Source organism: Nicotiana tabacum, chromosome 10 (assembly GCF_000715075.1).
Source record: "Nicotiana tabacum cultivar K326 chromosome 10, ASM71507v2, whole genome shotgun sequence".
Classification (NCBI taxonomy): domain Eukaryota; kingdom Viridiplantae; phylum Streptophyta; class Magnoliopsida; order Solanales; family Solanaceae; genus Nicotiana; species Nicotiana tabacum.
Window position 1 is genome coordinate 98147130 of NC_134089.1, and position 19293 is coordinate 98166422.

Sequence of the window (19293 nt, forward strand, 5' to 3'; positions counted from 1 at the left end):
GCTGAACGAAATGGCTTCCTCCAAGACATAATCCCGGGTGCATTTTTCCATTATGATAGATACTTTAGCGCGATTTATCATTGGTCCTTGGGGGATATTGACTCTTTCGATGATCATGTTGATCACGTGCTGAGGCTCCTCTTATTCGACCTGTTTGTTGGCATCCTTGTTCCTGAAGTGGTTTTTGGCTCGATCACTTAGGAATTCTTAGAGATGCATGTTGTTGAATAACCGGGCAACTTCTTCTCTTAACTGTCGGCGATCTTCGGTCTTGTGGTCGTGAGTACTGTGATATTTACACATTAAATTGGGATCTCTCTGGGTTGGATTGGACTACAAAGGTTGAGGCCACTTGGTCTCTTTAATGTATCCTATGGTTGACACGATACTTACATCGTCCATGTTGAAGTTGCATTCTAATAATCTCGGTGCTTCCCTACTCCAAGCGGTCTATCAAAAAAACCATTTTTGCTCATCATGCCTCTGCCACCGGGCCCTTGATCTCTTCTCTTCCCATTCCTTGCGGGAGGATGCCCGAATCTATTTCCTCTTCGGTCCGCGTTGTATGGTTGATACCTATCTCAGACTAATCTTGGCTCTTGATCAATGGCCCTCATAAACCTATGGTCGGCCCTGATGGGATAAACTGATCCAGAAGGGCCCCTCGAGTTGGTTGTCCTCGACCTTGATTTTTGACTGGTACCTGTTGTAGACGTCAACCCAGGTTATCGTCGGGTACTCCACCAAATTTTGTCTTAGCTGTTGAAAGGCCAAGGAACTTTGGGGGTTGAGCCCTTGAGTGAACGCCTTAACAGTCCAATCAACTGCAACCGGAGGTAGGTCCATCTGTTCCATCTGGAACATTGAGATGAACTCCTAGAGCATCTCGTTGTCCTTCAGTTTGACCTTGAAAACGTCTGACTTTCTAGTCTTGACATTGATGGCCCCGGTATGGGCCTTTACGAAAGCCTTTTGAAGCATAGCAAATAAATCAATGGAATTTGAAGACAAGTTGTGATACCATATCATTGCTCCCTTGGACAAAGTCTCCACAAACTTCTTTAGCAATACCAACTCGATCTCATCGTCTTCCAGATGGTTCCCCTTGATTGTGCATGTGTAAGAAGTCATGTGCTATTTGGATCCCTGGTCCCGTTATATTTGGGGATGTCGGGCTTACGAAACCTCTTTGGGATCGGACTTGATGCCGCGCTCAGGGTAAAAGGCTTCTGGATAAATTTTTTGGGAGTCCGGTTCTTTCAATATTAGGGGTGCTCCAGGGATCTGATCGACCTTGGAGTTGTATGTTTCCACCCCTTCTTGTTATTAGCCTCAGACTTTTTCTCACCCGACATCACTCATTTTTCAACTCTTCAAGCATCTTCATCACCTCAGGGTTTATCCCGGGCTCGGCTTTACTTGGTCTCTCGATAATTTGCTCATATCTTTGAGTGCTTTCCAGGGATCGCTCGGGCTCGACCCTGTTGGGAGCGTGGCTTTGATACTGCAGCTACGTTATCGGCATCTGTTGAGCCTGCAACATTTCAAAGATTAGCTGCAGGCTTACCCCATTACCTTCGTCTTCGGGCGCTTCTCGAGCTGTTGGTCGGGGTCCCCGGCGAATATTGTGTTTGGGATCAGTTGGCCAATTGACGTTGACGGCCACCTGCGAGTTAGCATCTACCGGATCGGCAATTGGAACACCGTTGGGATCGGCAATTGGAACACCGTTGGGATCGGCATAAGGCAACTCATTACTGGACACCAAATTATTATTTTTGCCGTGATGGCTAGACTTAGCGTCAACGTTCAAGTGAGCAGACCGAGAGTTTGATATTTTCGGGTTGACATGAAATTAAGACATCAAAAAACAAGGGTAAAGTAGGGCGTGTTAAAGAGATTCATATCAAATCACCACTATTATCCTTAGTCCCACGGTGGGCACCAAACTGTTTACCCCAAAATTGGGTAACAATTAAATTTGTATGTACTTTTAAGAATATGTGATTTAATCCAATACGAACAATTGGGAATATCAAATAAACGAGTTAAAGGTGAAATAAACGTTCAAACCAGTTAAAATATTATGGCTAAGCCTGAGCTTGGACTACCCAATGACATCGTCCTCAGTTGGACTCTCGATTCAAACCCAGTCGTGAATGAAGAATGAGACAAATGAGCAAAAACTTTAACAATAGCTAAAATGTAGAAAATAAACTTGTATTGCTTTGATTTGCGTGTTACAAAAGAAAAACTTCCTCTTTATGTAGTAGGAGAGTTTCAAACTTTGTATAAGTCTAAAAAAGATAAAAAAAATCTTTTTTCGGTAATTACTGATCGATAATCGACATCGAGCGAGATCCGCGCCGTGATATCCAGTTGAGTGCTGGTATCACGGCCCTTTATCTGTCATGCGTACCTGCTCACCGTGTCTCCTAAGGTCTTAGAACTCATTATTGTCCCGGGACGTGTCGCTTTACCATACCCGATGACGGGTACATTGTTCACTCTTCCTGGACCTCGATGCAAAGGGTCTTGTGCATTCGTGCTCTCCCTCCGTTTTCTCATCGGGAAATCGGGGTAAGCATCACCCCCGATTTTACCCGTACACAATCGAGGCAAAGTATTTTTGTGTTACTTGTTTATTCTCCCAAGGAAGTCTTAAGGAATCACAATAATGTATTTGGAAAATTCAGCAGGGCAAGATTTCTTCTTTTATTGAGTTAGTTAAATGAGATTCACATTCATTATTTTTAAGAAATTATGCCCTATTTTTTAAATTATGTAAATTGTATTCTTTATTTAATTAATATTATATATATATATATATATATATATATATATATATATATATATATATATATATATATATATATATATATATACACACATACAACGCGTATACTTATTACTAATCTTTGCAATAGAGCCGGCAAGGTCTGCTTTCGTGAAATAGGCTATTAGTTAACCAATTTCTGTCTCTCTCTTTTGTTTTAAATGTCAAAAACAGAATTCGAAGCTCCCGAAATAGGCTATTAGTTAGCCAATTTCTGTCTCTCTTTTGTTTTAAATGTCAAAAACAGAATTCGAATAGATTGAGCAGGATGGTCTATAGAGGTGCATACACCACTTTTTCAATTTTTCTTTTTTAGTAACGATGATGTCCATGCAATTTGCACACACGTCCACTATTTCGGGCATTTGCATCTATATTCAGTTTTTGGATCATTTTTTAACCTATACTCGTTTTACAAAAAAAATTGCAAGCATACCCACTTTTCGCGTAACTTCAGACATACAGGCTTGAAGTAACAAAAATTTATGTCTGAAGTTTGAACTTTATAATGTTTTGCCTGAAGTATAGAAAAACTTCAGATATTTTTGCCTGAAGTTTGGCCTGACTTGTAAAGGTAATCACGCAAACTTCAGTTCATAGTGCAATGACAAACTTCAATTCAATAAAACTACAGCATGTGTTTGGTTGAAGTTTTTGTTTTGTAATTGCTGAACATCAGCATTCTAGGAGCTGAAATTTATTTTGTAATTGTTGAACTTCAGCGTTGTAGGAGCTGAAATTTGTTTTGTAATTGCTGAACTTCAGCATTATAGGAGCTGAAATTTTTGTTTATATTTGCTAAACTTCAGCATTCTTAGAGCTGAAGTTCTAAACAACAATTAATTTAATAGATCATGATTAGCAGCAATTGATGTTGTTCATTTCAAAGATTAAAGAATGAAAAATATTTTCGAAATGAAAACAAGTTACTACAGATAAATTAGAACCAAAAATCAATGTGCATGTAAATCTAAAATATCTAAGAGGTTAAATTATTGTGAATAAGACCAAACTGAACATAATGGGACAAGTAGATATGTATGAATCATCAGGCAACGCATAACAATATCCCAAGCATCAGCATTCAGAAAACGAAGGAGAAGGAGGAGAAGGAGAAGGAGAAAAAAACCTGAAGTTGTTTAAAAGTGGGTACAAGCTAAAACTTTTTACAAAAGTGGGTATATGTTAAATGGAGGCGACCAAATAGGATGCCCCGTGCAATTTTTCCCACTATTTCTGTGGATGTGTATATTGCACTTTTTAGCAGCTATAATCCAAACCTTTCTATAACAGATTCATTTGTTCCAAATATTTTTGAATGTTATAGGCTTATAATGAAGTGTTGTTATAGGGAACATATATTATAACATAAAATAAAATTGGTTCCGGAAAAACTTGACTTTTATAGTGAAGTATTGTTATATAGAATACTGTTATAGAAAAAATTTATTATAGTTGCAGGTTGCAAAGTAGTACTTCCTCAAACAAATATTTCTTATTTGGATAGGAAAAGAACACTTCTCTTGATATTAAGTTGTCTTAGAAGGTGAAAAATATTTACAAGGAGAATATGGTGTCGCAAGTGGTATAAATATTTCTCTTGACAAAGCTCTCATCTATATATCTATATATAATTGTGGGAATGAAAAAGTTGATGTGGCATATTTCAAATGCTAGGAATTATAATTATATTTTTCCTCCTTTTTTTGAGGTTTTCTTTTATTTTAATAGTTGAAAACTCAAAGTCACACCCCTTTATTGAAAATCTTAATTACACATGACTCTGTACGGTTAAGAAATGAAATGTCAAGCAGTTTTGAAAACAAAATTTAATTGCAGTTTCATAGTAATAATTAGGAAAGAGAAACGCACCGTTTCAAAATTTTATACCCAAATTCTTTGACTTTTCAACTACCACATTTAAAGGTAAAATTATCCGTTACTACTATTTAGTTTCTTCCTACACATGAGAAGAATGGAAATACGCTTCCAATCTTTTCATCCTTTTTTATTTTTTCTCTAATTCTCTCAAATATCTTTTTAATGTTGAATCTATTTTTCTCATGTATGACTTATGGACATAGTCCTTTTTTCTTTCTCGGAAGAAGAAATATTGAGAAAATATTTTCTACATCGTTGCATATTTTATAGTGCTGGATATACTGGAAATAGAATTGGTGATATGTCACAACCATAGTGTAAAAATACTATTTATCTTTTATCTCTATCTTTTAACAAATTTCTTACATGTTTTCATTTCTCTTATTTTAAAAAGTCCAAAAGCTCACGTCTCTTTATTTAGAGGGTATGGCCTTTAAAAAAATAAAATGTTAGGAAGAATTGATAGTTCAACCATAAAAATGAAAGCTTATGCAACAATTTTAATTATTTTAAAAATAATGATAGTAAGTATAGTAATTAATAACCCATCTCCAGTACCACATATCTCATCATATACTTTCTGCAAAAAGATAATTAAATGTTTGTTAATTACTTTCTGTTTTACTTTATTTTTTCTTGCAGATATTACAGATTATGGATTTGGCTAGCAGGTAACTATGCACTGCAATTATTTAGTTTTGATTTTTGCATTATGTAGTAATATAAAATTTGATGTATCGACCGCCGTAACCCTTCCTAACATCCCATGATCTTATCCGTCTTTTCATCATTGTGTATTTCCTCTATCTCTTATTTATGTACACATCGTCTAATCTCAAATTTTTATATGACTTTTACAAAGTTTTACAAAGATCAAATCAATTTCAAGATATTCCTTTGTTCTAACTGATTTTTCTGAGAATGATTTCTATGAAAATTATTAAATGTGCAGGCGCTGAAACATAGGATACGCATGGAAACAGCGAAAGAAATTAACTTAGTGATGCACACTATTTTTAGTTTTGTATTTTAATGGTACAAATTGTCTAGGTACTTTGCTTGCCATGATTGGGGTATTATTTACAGGAAGAGTTGAGAAAAGAACTTTTAACTTTGTTATTGAAAATCCGAGGGAAAAAATTATATCTGTCTTTTGCTATTATGCGAGTTGTTTGAGTATATAATTGAAGAGGAATACTACGTTTTATTTTGTCTTTGAGGTAAATCATTGGTCAATGTGTTTATCTCCAACTTTTCATGCAACAAGTATCAAAGCACATGTTAATATATTTCTTTTTATATATAGTATTTTTAAAATTAATGTAATATCATAACATACAAAATTATATCCCATCTATATATAAAACTAAAAGTTGCGTTTAATTTTTATTTGCAATGCGAGGGGAAGACTTTTGTAGAGAAGTTTAGACAGGTTAACTCCTTTTTTGAGAATTCTTTATAGAAAGAAGAGAGGGAGGAGATCGAAACGAAATACTTGTATCGAACGAGTGAAAAATTTCTTGGTAGTTGATAGGGAGGTTTTCACTAAGGGCTTATCCAATACAGATCCCAGTTAATTAGATTAGTAAGGTACAATGATATTGTTGCAGATACAGAATACACAAAAGATAAGATTGTTTAAAGGATATTATTTCCCTGATAATTTATTGAATGCTCTTGAGATACAGATGTGATATTATTTGATAAAAATATGAGGATATCGATAAAATTATATGTAATTAATCTTAAAGACCGCGCGAAGCGCGAGCAAATTAACTAGTTCCTTATTAATCGCAACTCACAATTACAAGCATCCAGCTCATGTGACGTTTGTTATTATAATGACTCACATAATACAAAAAGTTTTCTATATTCGGCAAAAATATAATGACATTGTATATCGTCCAAAAAATGTTAACGATATAATTTTCATATATAAACATATAAAAATTCATAAAATAAACAACATAAACCTAATTGATCACCACGATTCACTTAGATTTAAACTAATTAAACTTGACGCATGTACTTGTAAAGCTAGATTTTATCCAGTAATAATGACCTTTTTCTACCATATTAAGAAACTTGTTGAATGCTTAGCTAAGTGTCTTAGTAAATTTATCTTCTTGCAATCTACTCTATCTGTAAGTGTTGTAGCTTAATTATGTCAAATCAATTTTTTTTTCTTATTCTATATCTTACCCTTGAGGAATGAGGGTGGGAAGAGTTTAATTTGTTCCCTATATAAAGTCGTTAATTAACATAAATGTATTAGTATTAAAGGTTTTAGTCTGATAATATCAGTGTGAATCTCCACATAATAAGTGGGGAAATTGCACAAGTCATATTAGATTATTAGTAGTTGTAACACGTTAAGAGCAAAACCAAAGAGGAAAATCTACTAAGAGAGAAAATATAGAGAAACCTAAAATATAATTGATGTGCTGGCGGTGGGATCAAAGACAAAAATCAAAATAATTAGAAAGTGATGTTCCACCAACTTCATTTTTTAATAAACTGTGAAAGCATGTGTTCCACTGCTTCCTTTTGTCCTATCATAAATACAAATACTCCCTTCGTTCCAATAAAGGATCGATGATATTTTTGGGATTGTTAAAGATAATTTTTTTAATTTTGATTATTAATTTAGATATAAATTTTTTAACTAATTTAACTAAAATTTACATATTGAAAATTACATGAAACATATTATAAATCATAATAATTAATAATTCAAAATATTTAAAAAGCATATGAAAAGGTAATGATCAACGAACAACTCGTTTAACTATCGAAATTAAAAAAAATATCAGACTTTTGCTACACAGAGAATATTAGCTTAGTAGTACTGCCAAAATTAATTACTGCCCCAAAACACACAACATTTTCTGTCACTTTCTCTATTCCACCAATCTTCTCACATCTCACTTATCATATCGTGGCCATAAGCAAATTATAAAAGGGTAAATTATGAAGCATCTTTATCATTTCTTTGGATCCATTTCCACCTCGTTAATTTATTTAGAACTTATTTTTCTTTGCTTTCATAGTCATAGTCATGTATGATCATGATGATATTAGAACCCCCACCATTTTAATTTTGGATTAAAACTAGAGTATCAAATAAGTAAATTGCGTCATATTTAGAGGCGTCCAATTTGGTTGAATTGAATCAATGACATGACCACACAAATCCAAGGAAAAGTTGCGTCACTCAGGTTAGAAACACTTTGAATTTGATCATTTGTTTGTTTTGCCTTTTCTTTTGCTTTAATTACTTTATGCAATTAAGTTATTAGCAGTGACGGACCTAAAATTTTATACAAACGAGTCCAATAAAAAATAACGATGACTATTCATTAAGTAGTGTCGGGTAAGACAAGCAGTTTGATCACTTTTTTTGTTCTTAAATAATTTAAAGAAATATACGTTCATGTTTTATCAAAATTTAAGAAAGAAACAGCCAAAACCACAAGTGGGATTCGAAAACAGCAACTTCTACACATTTTGAAAACCCTCTTTGCCACCTCAACAGGTAGCACACTTGCTTAAAGTGGGTTCCAGTGTTTGGTTCTATACGTATTTTCTCTTTCAAATATAGTTTACCAATATATACTACGTCCCTGGTTGCTAGAAAATAATTTATAGTACAATAAGGGAAATATACTTACGGTCAAAACATTGATCGAGCTAGGCACGAAAAGGTAAAATGTACCACTACAATTATTAGTTCAACTAAAATCTAAAGAAGATTACTTTGTGATGGAGGCACGAAACTCTCTTCAATAAGACTAGCAATTGGCCTCACCTTCTTCCCTTTGAAACGTGTCTGCAATTCCTTCATGGCCGATATTCTAAGTTCTTCCATTCTGTTATTGTAATTATTTCTTCCTACTCCATTTATCATTCCTTGTATTGTTCCAACATAAAGCCCATAATTCCTCAAGCTTTCTACTTCTTCATCATTTCCGTCACCTAAAATGGCTCCACAAGCAGCTCCACATGCATGAATCTCTCCTTCTTTCTTCTTGCACACATATTCCAACATTTCCTCATCTCCATTGCCTGATTGAGTCCATTCTACCGCCCTAAACTGGCCTTCTAACAACCCTTGTAACCCTACGGCCCGTGTGACCTCAGTAATAACCCTTAAGATCTTGTCCGAGTTCTCTCGGGCCGGGCTCATGGCTTTGGCTAGTAGTTCAATAGCAAAGGGCATGATCCCATCTCCCATGAGAAGTTCGATATTCGGCCCGAACTTGTGGTCGATTGTGGGCCCGGGCTTAGTCCCGGAACCATGCATGTGTTGGTGGGTGTAAGTAGCAACATGCATGAGATGTATTGCTGATGCTGCAGCCAAGGCTTCGGCCCTTTCACCACCCACCAGCTCGCACGCTGCAACGCATAAGGCTGGTGCTGTGGATTTGGGTGTTGCAAACGTCAAGTAATGCATGGGCTCGAAGACAGATTCAGGTGGCTTAATTGATATGACCTTCTTAAGATGGGCTTCAATTTCAGACTCTATAGAGGCCCGGTAGGATTGATCACGGCCCATTTCAACTACCATTGGCCTGTAACATGTTGAATATGAACACCTAACTGAAGTGAGGAGGTTTGCTGAACCATTGATGGAGGAAAAGACCCTTGCCATGCTAAATTGTTGAATCTGAAATGTAAGATGCTAAATTGCTCATATCACCTTTAAATATGGGTTCTTGACAAAGAAAAAAAAAGAAAACAAAAATTGAAAATAGGGGTGTACGTGTCTCCTTTTATTTTTGGGTTATTTTTCTTGTGTTTCACGTTTTTGGAATTTCACAAAGCAGCAAAAAGCACAGGGGTTGTTGTGACTTGTGTCTCTGCCTTTCTATTCTTCCATTTTAAAATTCTTATGGTAATTAACATGGTATACTAACTAGCCCAACTAATTAATTTTTGTTGGGTATAAGTATAACCTAACATTAGAATTTGTGCAAAAGGGCTCTAATTTTGTGTCTTTACTATGTTTTCTCATATCTTATAATTTTACAAAACGAAATGTCATTGGACAAACGCCTGTGGAATAACAATTGTGAGTTTAATGATCCTAGACAAAGGAAAATTCACCTTTATTAAATATGATACTTTCACTACTAGAATTCCGGAAAAAAGCGATCAAACTTTAGCGACCAAAATTGGTCTGTCAAGAAAAGCGACTAAAGTTGTCGCTAAATTGGCGAAAATAATAAAAGAATTATTTGATATAGATTAGCGACCAAGGTTGGTCGCTACTTGGTCGCTAATTTCGTCAAAATATTGACCGGACTGGTCATACTTGCTTGGTCAAAGGTATACTGAGATTAGCGACCAACATTGGTGGCTACAGGCGGACTCACTTATAAAATTATAATAATTATAATATTATTTAAAAAAATTATAAAATATAAATAAATATAATTTAAAATTAGCGACCAAAGTTGGTCACTAATTAAGTGGTAAGCAGATAGCGACCAACTTTGGTCTCCAAAAATGAGACCCAGCTATAAAATTTTAATAATTATAAGACAACATTTATTAAGTGTTGCCAATTTACAAATTATTTGGCAACGCTTATTAGTTACAATTCAACGTCTTTGAAGCGTTGTTATATTCTAATACCAAATTTAACACTTTATAAGCGTAACCTAAAAATTTGCTATAAAAAATTTCTCTTAAAATTTCCCCCCAAATACATAGGTAACGAAAATATTTCCCTCCTCCCCACCCAATACTCAAAAGGCAAAGTAATTAAATAAAAAAAGAGAGTTGAGGTTCTATGTGATCACAAACTCAAACAAAGGAGGAAAATTGAGGTCTCTAGATGTAATTCTGATAGATACTGAGGAGTCTTACAACCAACCTTTGCTAATTTGGGATTGAAGCTTAATTGATTGTTCAGTTTTATTGTTACTTTTTTATGATTGGTGATTTATGTTCCTCCTCATCTTTGATTATGCTATAACAACCATGGTTCTTAGAGATGCTGTGTTGACGGCATGTGTCATTTATTGCTTATGCTGTCATGTGACACAAATAAGTATATCTAGTCCCTTGATAAGATTTGGGGTTATTGCTTCTCTGTTAATTAAGATGGTATATAATAGCTGAATACTATTATTGCTTCTGGTATATTTGGTTGTCTCAACATTAATTTAGAGAAAAATGATACACATTCTATTAAGGCGTGGAGTAGAAAACTTGGAAGTTTTAACTTAAGTTGTGGATACTGCTTACATTTTACATTTGTGTCAGAGGTAGTTCCCCAGGTTGGGGCATGGCATTTTGGACAGCCTCCTACCCCTAATGAACCTGCTATGCATCGGTTAATTGTGTTGTATAAGTCTTGTTCTTGTATTCAAGGGAAGGGCATTGATCCAACTTATGATTTATAGATACTTCTGCTACACACCATGAAGGTATTTGATTATAGGGGCATACTGTTCGGAAATAACATATGTCAAGTTATGTATTTTTCATGAAAAGGGTAGTACTTCTATTTCTCTATTTAATAGAATCACAACAAAAAATTGTAATCCCTAAGTTCTTTTTCGGGGTAAGTTACAAATCACTATATTATTATTTAAATGTTATTTGTTGTATAATTTCTTTGTGATCCTTATTAAAATAGAAACATAAGTGGCTACTCCTTTTGCTTGGATTGTTGAGTTGATTATAGAGTAAGCGGGACTACAAATTCAATGATCTGAGTGGTCTGAGCTATGAAGTTCATTCATTAGTGTTGTATTTAGCTTTTTTCTTCCAGGATCTGTCCTATTGAGCTTCTTATGTACAGTATTTGTTTGTTTGTTGTTTATTTTCCTGGGTGGTTTGTGTTTTCGGACATAAATAAAGCACTCTTTGATGCTTCTGTTGTCGCACGGTCTTATAGAGATGTTTTAGACTCAACAATAGACTTCTTTATGGTCATTTGCATTGAGGAATCTTAGCTCTCTGCTCATTTTGCTATTTAAGGGAGTACCTCACAAGGATTTCTTACCTTCAATATGCTGCAACTTACTACTTGAATTTAAACCAAAAATCGAGGTGCGCCCAAGCTGGCCTGGACACCATAGGAAAAAAAACATGTTAATCGATTGTTCAGTTTTATTTTTACATTTTTATGATTGGTTCTTAATGATCCTCCTCATCTTGATTGTGCTATAACAATCATGGTTCTGAGGGATGCTGTTTTGATGGCATGTGTCATTTATTGATTATGATGTTATGTGACACAAATACATATATCTAATCCCTTGATAATATTTGGCGTTATTACTTCTCTGTTAATTAAGATGGTTTATAATTGCTAAATACTATTATTGCTTCTCGGATATTTGGTTATTTTTGTATGGGCATGACTTGTGCTGAATTTCAACATTACTTTAGAGAAAAATGATACACATTCTGTTAAGGTGTGGACTAGGAATCTTGGAAGTTTTAGCTTAAGCTCGGTGTATTTGCTTACATTTCTATATTAATTTAGAGAAAAAATGGCATTTTGTACTGCAGTCTGCCCCTAATGAACTCACTATCCTCTGTTAGTTGTGATGTACAAGTCTTGTTGTCTTATTCAAGGGGACATTGTCCCCACCATGAAGTTGTTTGATTATAGGGGCATGCTGTTTGGAAATAACATATTTCAAGTTATATATTGACCATGAAAGAGCTGCACTTCTATTTCTTGATCAATAGGATCACAACAAAAAATTGTAATCCCTGCGCAAATTCTATTTTGGGGGCAAGTCACTAATCCCTCCATTGATATTTAACTGTGATTTGTTGTATACTTTCTCTGTGATCTTTTTAAAGATACAAACAGAAGTGGCTACTCCTTTTGCTTGGATTATTAAGTAGTATCAAGAGTAACTAACAGGAACTTGTTAAAGATGACTTCAAGTTGTCAGGATAAATGATTCCCTTTATGTCCAAAGCTTTCTTTTAGTAATTTCAGAATATGGCTGGTTCTTGAGTTTCTTCTTTAGAGTTGATGAAATCATAAATAGCTAGTTAGATATTTATATCTTAACTTCTTCTTTTTATTTAATCTTTATACGTAAAATACACCTTTTAGGTGTCATTATACTTGCCAATATGCTCATGACACTTTTTTGTGCGTAAAATTATTATATTACCTTCATGAAAAACTTGGTTTATTTTTATTACTTGTTATCGGTGTTCTGTGGATCCTATTAATTTTACTCCTTTTCTCCAAGAAGATTGGTCACGCTCAGGTAGATCTGTGGTGGACTTGAAGTTGGGTTTGCTTAGCATAAGTGTCATGACTATGTAAGAAAGCCTTATTAGTTTATAATGCATTAGTTTTCAAATTCACTCTTGACATTTCAGATTTATTTTATAGTCAATACTTAAATGATTATATATTTGAAGATCTAATAAATTTTACTTTTAGGAATTCAAATGTTCCATCCAAGGAATGGATGGATTTACCAAGGTATAGCAAAGAGTATATCGAGGGTGTTCAATCTTTCTTAGAATTTGCTTACTCTTATGGAGATCCTCAAGGCAAAGAAATTCAATGCCCATGTGCAAAGTATTGTAATATTCGTTGGGCTCAAAGGAATATAGTTTATGATCATCTAATATGTTATGGATTTGTTCAAGGTTATACAAGATGGATTAATCACGGGGAATGGGAAATTTCGGTGAATGTTAATTGTGACATGGATGATAATGTTTGCTCGTACGATGATATTGATGGGTTGTTGAATGATCAATTTAGAAATGTTGCACATGCTGAAGGAGTATATGAAGGCCCAAATGAATATGCCAATAAATTTTATAACTTAGTTGACGAGGCAAGCCAAGAACTATATCCGGGTTGTAAAGGATTCTCTAGATTATCTTTTACAATCCGTCTCTATTTGTTGAAGTGTCTACATGGATGGAGTAATGAGTCTTTCACTTCTCTTTTAGAGCTATTAAAAGAGGCGATGCCTGACTTGAACATTCCTATATCCTACAATAAATCCAAATCTATGGTAAAGGATCTCGGTCTTGATTATGAAAATATTGATGCATGTCCCAATGATTGCATGCTATTTAGGATGACCATAAGGATGATGAATATTGTCATGTCTGTGGAGCTTCTCGATATATTAAATATCCTGAAGTAGATAGCGATCTTGAGGCTTCCAAAAAAGGTTATCGTGTTCCAGTAAAAATTTTGAGATACTTTCCATTAATTCCTAGACTTAAAAGGCTATTTATGTGCTCAAAGACAGCAGAAACATTGAGGTGGCATGACGAGGAGTGTTCTAAAGATGGAAAGTTAAGGCATCCTGCTGATGGGCAAACATGGAAAGACTTTGATAGCTTGCATTCAGAATTTGCAAGGGATTCTCGCAATTTGAGACTTGGCTTAGCAAGTGATGGGTTCAATCCATTTAGGACCATGAGCATATCTCATAGCACATGGCCAGTTATTTTAATGGTGTATAATTTGCCTCCTTGGATGTGCGTGAAGCCAGAGTACTGTATGCTTTCTTTGCTTATACTTGGGCCACGATCGCCTGGAAGAAAAGTGTTCGATGAAAAAAAACATGTAAGAATATTCATGCAAGAAGTTTTGAAGAAAGAGAGGAGGTGACATTTGATAAAGGACAAGTAGTTGGACCAACTGACAAGAGAGTGTCTGATTTGACCAACTTTTTAGGAACAATTGCAATGAATCCAAGATTTATCCCCTTGGTGCATACTAGTTGGCATGCTATATCAAAGGATATTAAGCAACGAATGTGGGAATATGTCAATGTAAGAATAATCAATTTTTCAATTATATATTTTTTGTATTTTTCCTACTAAGAAAAGATATATATATATATATATATATATATATATATATATATATATATATATATATATATATATATATATATATATATATATATGTGTGTGTGTGTGTGTGTGTGTGTGTGTGTGTGTGTGTGTGTGTTTTGCACAGTCCAAGTTCTTAATTCCAGCCGAAGGAGAGAAGTGGGTAATGACTGGTCTTCGTGATGCTTGGAAGCGACACAAGAGTAATATTAAGAAGAAATATTTTGATAAAAATGCTACTATAGAACAAATGCTACAAATTCGTCCCAATGAGATACCTGAAGTTCAGTTTCGTCAATTGATTGGGTATTGAAATAACGAAGATGTCTAAGTAAGATTAAACCGTGCATTTCTACATTTTCTACCCATTGTTGCAGTATATATTTTTTTTCCTTTTTGATTTATTAATTAATATGCTTCCTTTGTTGTTAGGCTATGTTCCAATTGAATTCTGAAAACAAGAAAAAATAAAAGTGGAGGCATCGAATGGGACCTATTAATTTTGCAAGAGTGTGTGTGGCATTGGTAATATTTAGTCGACACTTTGTAATCTTACTTTTATTTCTTTTTGTACTTTGTCGGAACAAAGTGATATCTTTTTTATATCTTCTTTGATGTAATTTGTAGCGCGCAACCAAAGAGAACAACGAGGAACCATCAAAGTCTGAAATGTTTATTACAACTCGTACAAAGAAAGGGAAGGAAGTTTATACAGATACTCAAGTTGCAATAGTAAGTCATGTTGCAGGTTAAGTCTTGTTATTGTATTTGTTGTTTGGCTTTTATGAATTGCTTGAAAAGGATTTTTAGCGTCAGAAGGACTTAATTTCCATGGTATTTTTGCAACCAGCTAATAACTGTTTCTGCTATTATTTTTCTTTTTTTCTTGTTCTTGCTGTTTGATGTATGTATTGTCTCTACAAGTTTGATTTTGTTGTAGTGAAGATATGACTATAGTTGAGTATATAAAATAAAAACGATGAGCTTTGTTATTATGTTCGAGTTTCTCTGTGTGTGTGTGTGTTTTAACTTGGACAAACACAGTTTACTTGAATAATGTAATATTACGTCATGGACAAGCATAGCTTTGATCTTGTTCTGTTTAAGTTCTTGCTGGTTTTTTAATATGTGGGTATTCAATAAATTCATTGGATTTTTATGTTTTCTTTTATTGTTTCTTTCTATCTTGATTCTGCAAATATGTGTAGATGATACTAAGAAATTGCTGCTTTTGACTTTTGTGAAGTGAGTGAATAAGATAGTAATGTTGTATAAATGTATGTATGATGTTGGAAATGAGGTTAAAGGTTTTATTTTTAACTTTGACTGTAATTGTATAACCTGGAACTTTCTGAACTTCCAGAATGTGATTAATTTTAGTTTAGAAGGAGCCTTGGCGTAACGGGTAAAGTTGTTGCGATGTGACCAGGAGGTCACGTATTCGAGCCGTGGAAACAGCCTCTTGCAGAAATGCAGGGTAAGAATGCTTACAATAGATCTTATGGTCCGGCACTTCCCCGTACCTCGCGCATAGCGGGAGCTTAGTGCATCGGGCTGCCGTTTTTTAAGGTGTGAATTAAACTAGGTCATGGTTGTGCTAATTGTTGCTATTTAGCTGTCATGTTTTTAAAAAATAGTTGTTTCAAAATACTTGCCTATCTTAGATAATTATACTCTAATGAATGTGGGGGAGAAACTAATATGGTGGAAGCAAAAGTAGTTCTTAATAAATTGAGATCAAATAATAAATAATGGAAATTTAGTTAAATTTTCTGTTTAATTAAGGTTTTCTTAAGGGGTGCGCAAAAATCAAACATGACAAGTAAAGGAAACAGAAGGAGTATACTTCTACTTGTGAATTATTTTAGGGCAAATCCATGGGATGGAGAAATAAGTACAAAATTCAAGATCATGTTTATAGAGTGAAGATGTACATAATTTTATTCATTTCATTATAGAAAGATTAAGTGTCACCTTTGAACAGAAAAAGCTTAAATCTTGGACTTCTGTGGAGACAAGTTGTGAACAAGGGCACCTAGTTATAGGCAGTTTATTAGGATGTTATTCCTATTATAAGAGCACAACACGAAACTGGAAACAAGACATTTGGAAAGGTTCAAAAGAGATGAATTTTCATATCTTCCAATCTAGCCTAAATTCATGTCTTTGTTGTGCCTTTCTTGGAAGTAAGAGCCTAAATTTTCATAACTCAAAAGCTGCAGTGTAAATGCAAAAACCTTTTGCCAACAACTTCAGTTTGTTTGTTTCAGATTTTACCTTTTGTAGGTTGAGATTATAGTATGTGCAGTTTACTTGTAAGTGATGTGCAATAATATTTTTTTGACAGTCTGAACTTCAGAATCGTCAAAGTTCCGGAGAAACAGCAGATGATGCATTTAGGGCTGTATTTGGAAAGGAGCAGCCTGGTCGGGTTAGATGCTATGGTAGATCGGTGACGACAATCTCTCTAAAAAAAGATGAAGAAATCACCAAGCTTAAACAAAAGCATGCCAATGAAATAACTTCTCTGAAGGAAGAAATGAAGGAATTGATGAGAGAAGAAATGCGATGTTTTTTTAGTCAAATGGTAAAAAATAACCCTGGGCTGGATTTTCATGATATACAAGGGTGTGTTGGATCTAATATTCCTTCACCAGTTGATGCAAGTAGTGCACGAGCTATGAGAGGCCAAAATCTACCACATTCTTCTGGCTCAACTCACGCCCCAAGTCTTGAAAAGGTATTTATATTTCCCAATTTCAAGAACTACCTCAATCTTAACTTACAAAATCATGCTTTCTAACCAGTGTATACTATATATATGTTTCTTCCTAATTTTTAATTTTATTTTGAATGTGTAGGAAAATACGGGTGATGCAATTGGATATGGTGGTCACAAATTAATTTGATTCATTAAAGTGAATGGTGAAGTATTGCAATGTTCTATAGATTTTGCCAATAGGTCGAAGCTATGGTTCTGTTGCATCTATTTCTTTCATACTACTATTTTTCGAATCATACTTCTTTGTGGTTCTAATTGTTATCTATTGCTGCTCTATTTCAATTTTGATGACTAGTTGTTGTGAACTTGTGGACACTGGAGCATGTTTCCGTATAAATAACATTTTTGCTTTTGTATTTGTCTCACTCTTCCTCACCATCCCGCCCCAAAGTAATGGCGTCAAGCTTTTGTTTCCTAACATGCAACTTTTATACAGGTTGCTATTGTCAAAGACATACGAGAATCAATGCTAGAAGAAGTTGACTTCAAGAAGGAGGCTGCAAATGTTGAGTCATTCAGGAGGTATTTAGAAGCCATGGGACTTACTAAGCAGGTCACTACTCCAAAAGTCTACCCTCAATGTAGTACTAAGCGTGTTATGACAATGGAGAGGCTATATGGAGTTCCTTTGACGGACTTAGACTCCATTAAGTCACTGGTTTCTAGTCCTAAGACCAGTCTTATTACTGCCCTTAATGTTTGGTGAAGACCTTTTGAACAATTGGGATGTTTATTTTTATTGATTCTATAAATATGAATACATTTGGTTTTGTAGAGGTCTTTGCTAGTGAACTCTTGAACCAACAGTGCTTTATTACTATAGACAGTACACAATGTATGTTTTTTTGTTGAAATTTATTTTAAGTATATGCATTTGAATTATTTAATTTATTCTATTACTTATTATCTAATTTAATGCTTGAGATATGTGTGTGTGTGTGTGTGAGAACAGAATTTGATGCAAACAAATATAGTTTTTTAACCACAAAATTGTGAAGCGTTGCCTAAAGTCGTGAAGTGTTGCCTTTGCCCAAACGCTACACTTCTTGGCATCTTAGGCCACACTTCTCAAGGGTGGTTGTAGGCCTAAAATGTTGAAGTGTTTGGTCGCTAATTTAAATTTATGTATATTAGCGACCAATGTTGGTCTCTTTTCAGGTCAACAATGGTCAAAATTAAAAATTACTTTTATATGTATATATTAACAATGAATTAAAACGTCTCAACTTATATCAATTATATATATATATATATATATATATATATATATATATATATATATATATATATATATATATAAGCTATATTCGATATAATATTAGCTAATGCACTAATACTTAGTGCATAGTATAGTATAGTATATATATACTAAGTGTATTATATATACTAAGTGTATTATATAATACACTATACTATATATATAGTATAGTTTATTATACATCAAGGTATATTCGATATATATAGTATAATACTCTCTCTCTCTCTCTCTCTATATATATATATATATATATATATATATATATATATATATATATATATATATATATATATATATATATATATATATATATATATATATATATATGTATATATATATAATATATATATATATATAAGCTATATTCGATATAATATTAGCTAATGCACTAATACTTAGTGCATAGTATAGTATAGTATATATATACTAAGTGTATTATATATACTAAGTGTATTATATAATACACTATACTATATATATAGTATAGTTTATTATACATCAAGGTATATTCGATATATATAGTATAATATAGTATATAGTATATAAGCTCTCTCTCTCTCTCTCTCTCTCTCTCTATATATATATATATATATATATATATATATATACACACACACACACACACACACACACACACACACACACACACACACACACACACACACACACACACACACACACACA

General features: G+C 33.8%; 1 protein-coding gene across 1 annotated transcript; it reads right to left on the reverse strand.

Moving 5' to 3' along the window:
• Nucleotides 1–8151: 8151 nt before the first annotated feature.
• On the reverse strand, nucleotides 8152–9490 carry LOC107788443 (heterodimeric geranylgeranyl pyrophosphate synthase small subunit 2, chloroplastic-like). Its single transcript, XM_016610123.2, has one exon. The coding sequence runs from the start codon at nucleotides 9366–9368 to the stop codon at nucleotides 8460–8462; it is 909 nt and encodes a 302-aa protein (XP_016465609.2). The 5' UTR covers nucleotides 9369–9490; the 3' UTR covers nucleotides 8152–8459.
• Nucleotides 9491–19293: the final 9803 nt, after the last annotated feature.

Coding starts and splice junctions, on each gene's coding strand:
- LOC107788443 (XM_016610123.2), bottom strand. CDS start 9,368: ATGGCAAGGGTCTTTTCCTCCATCAATGGTTCAGCAAACCTCCTCACT.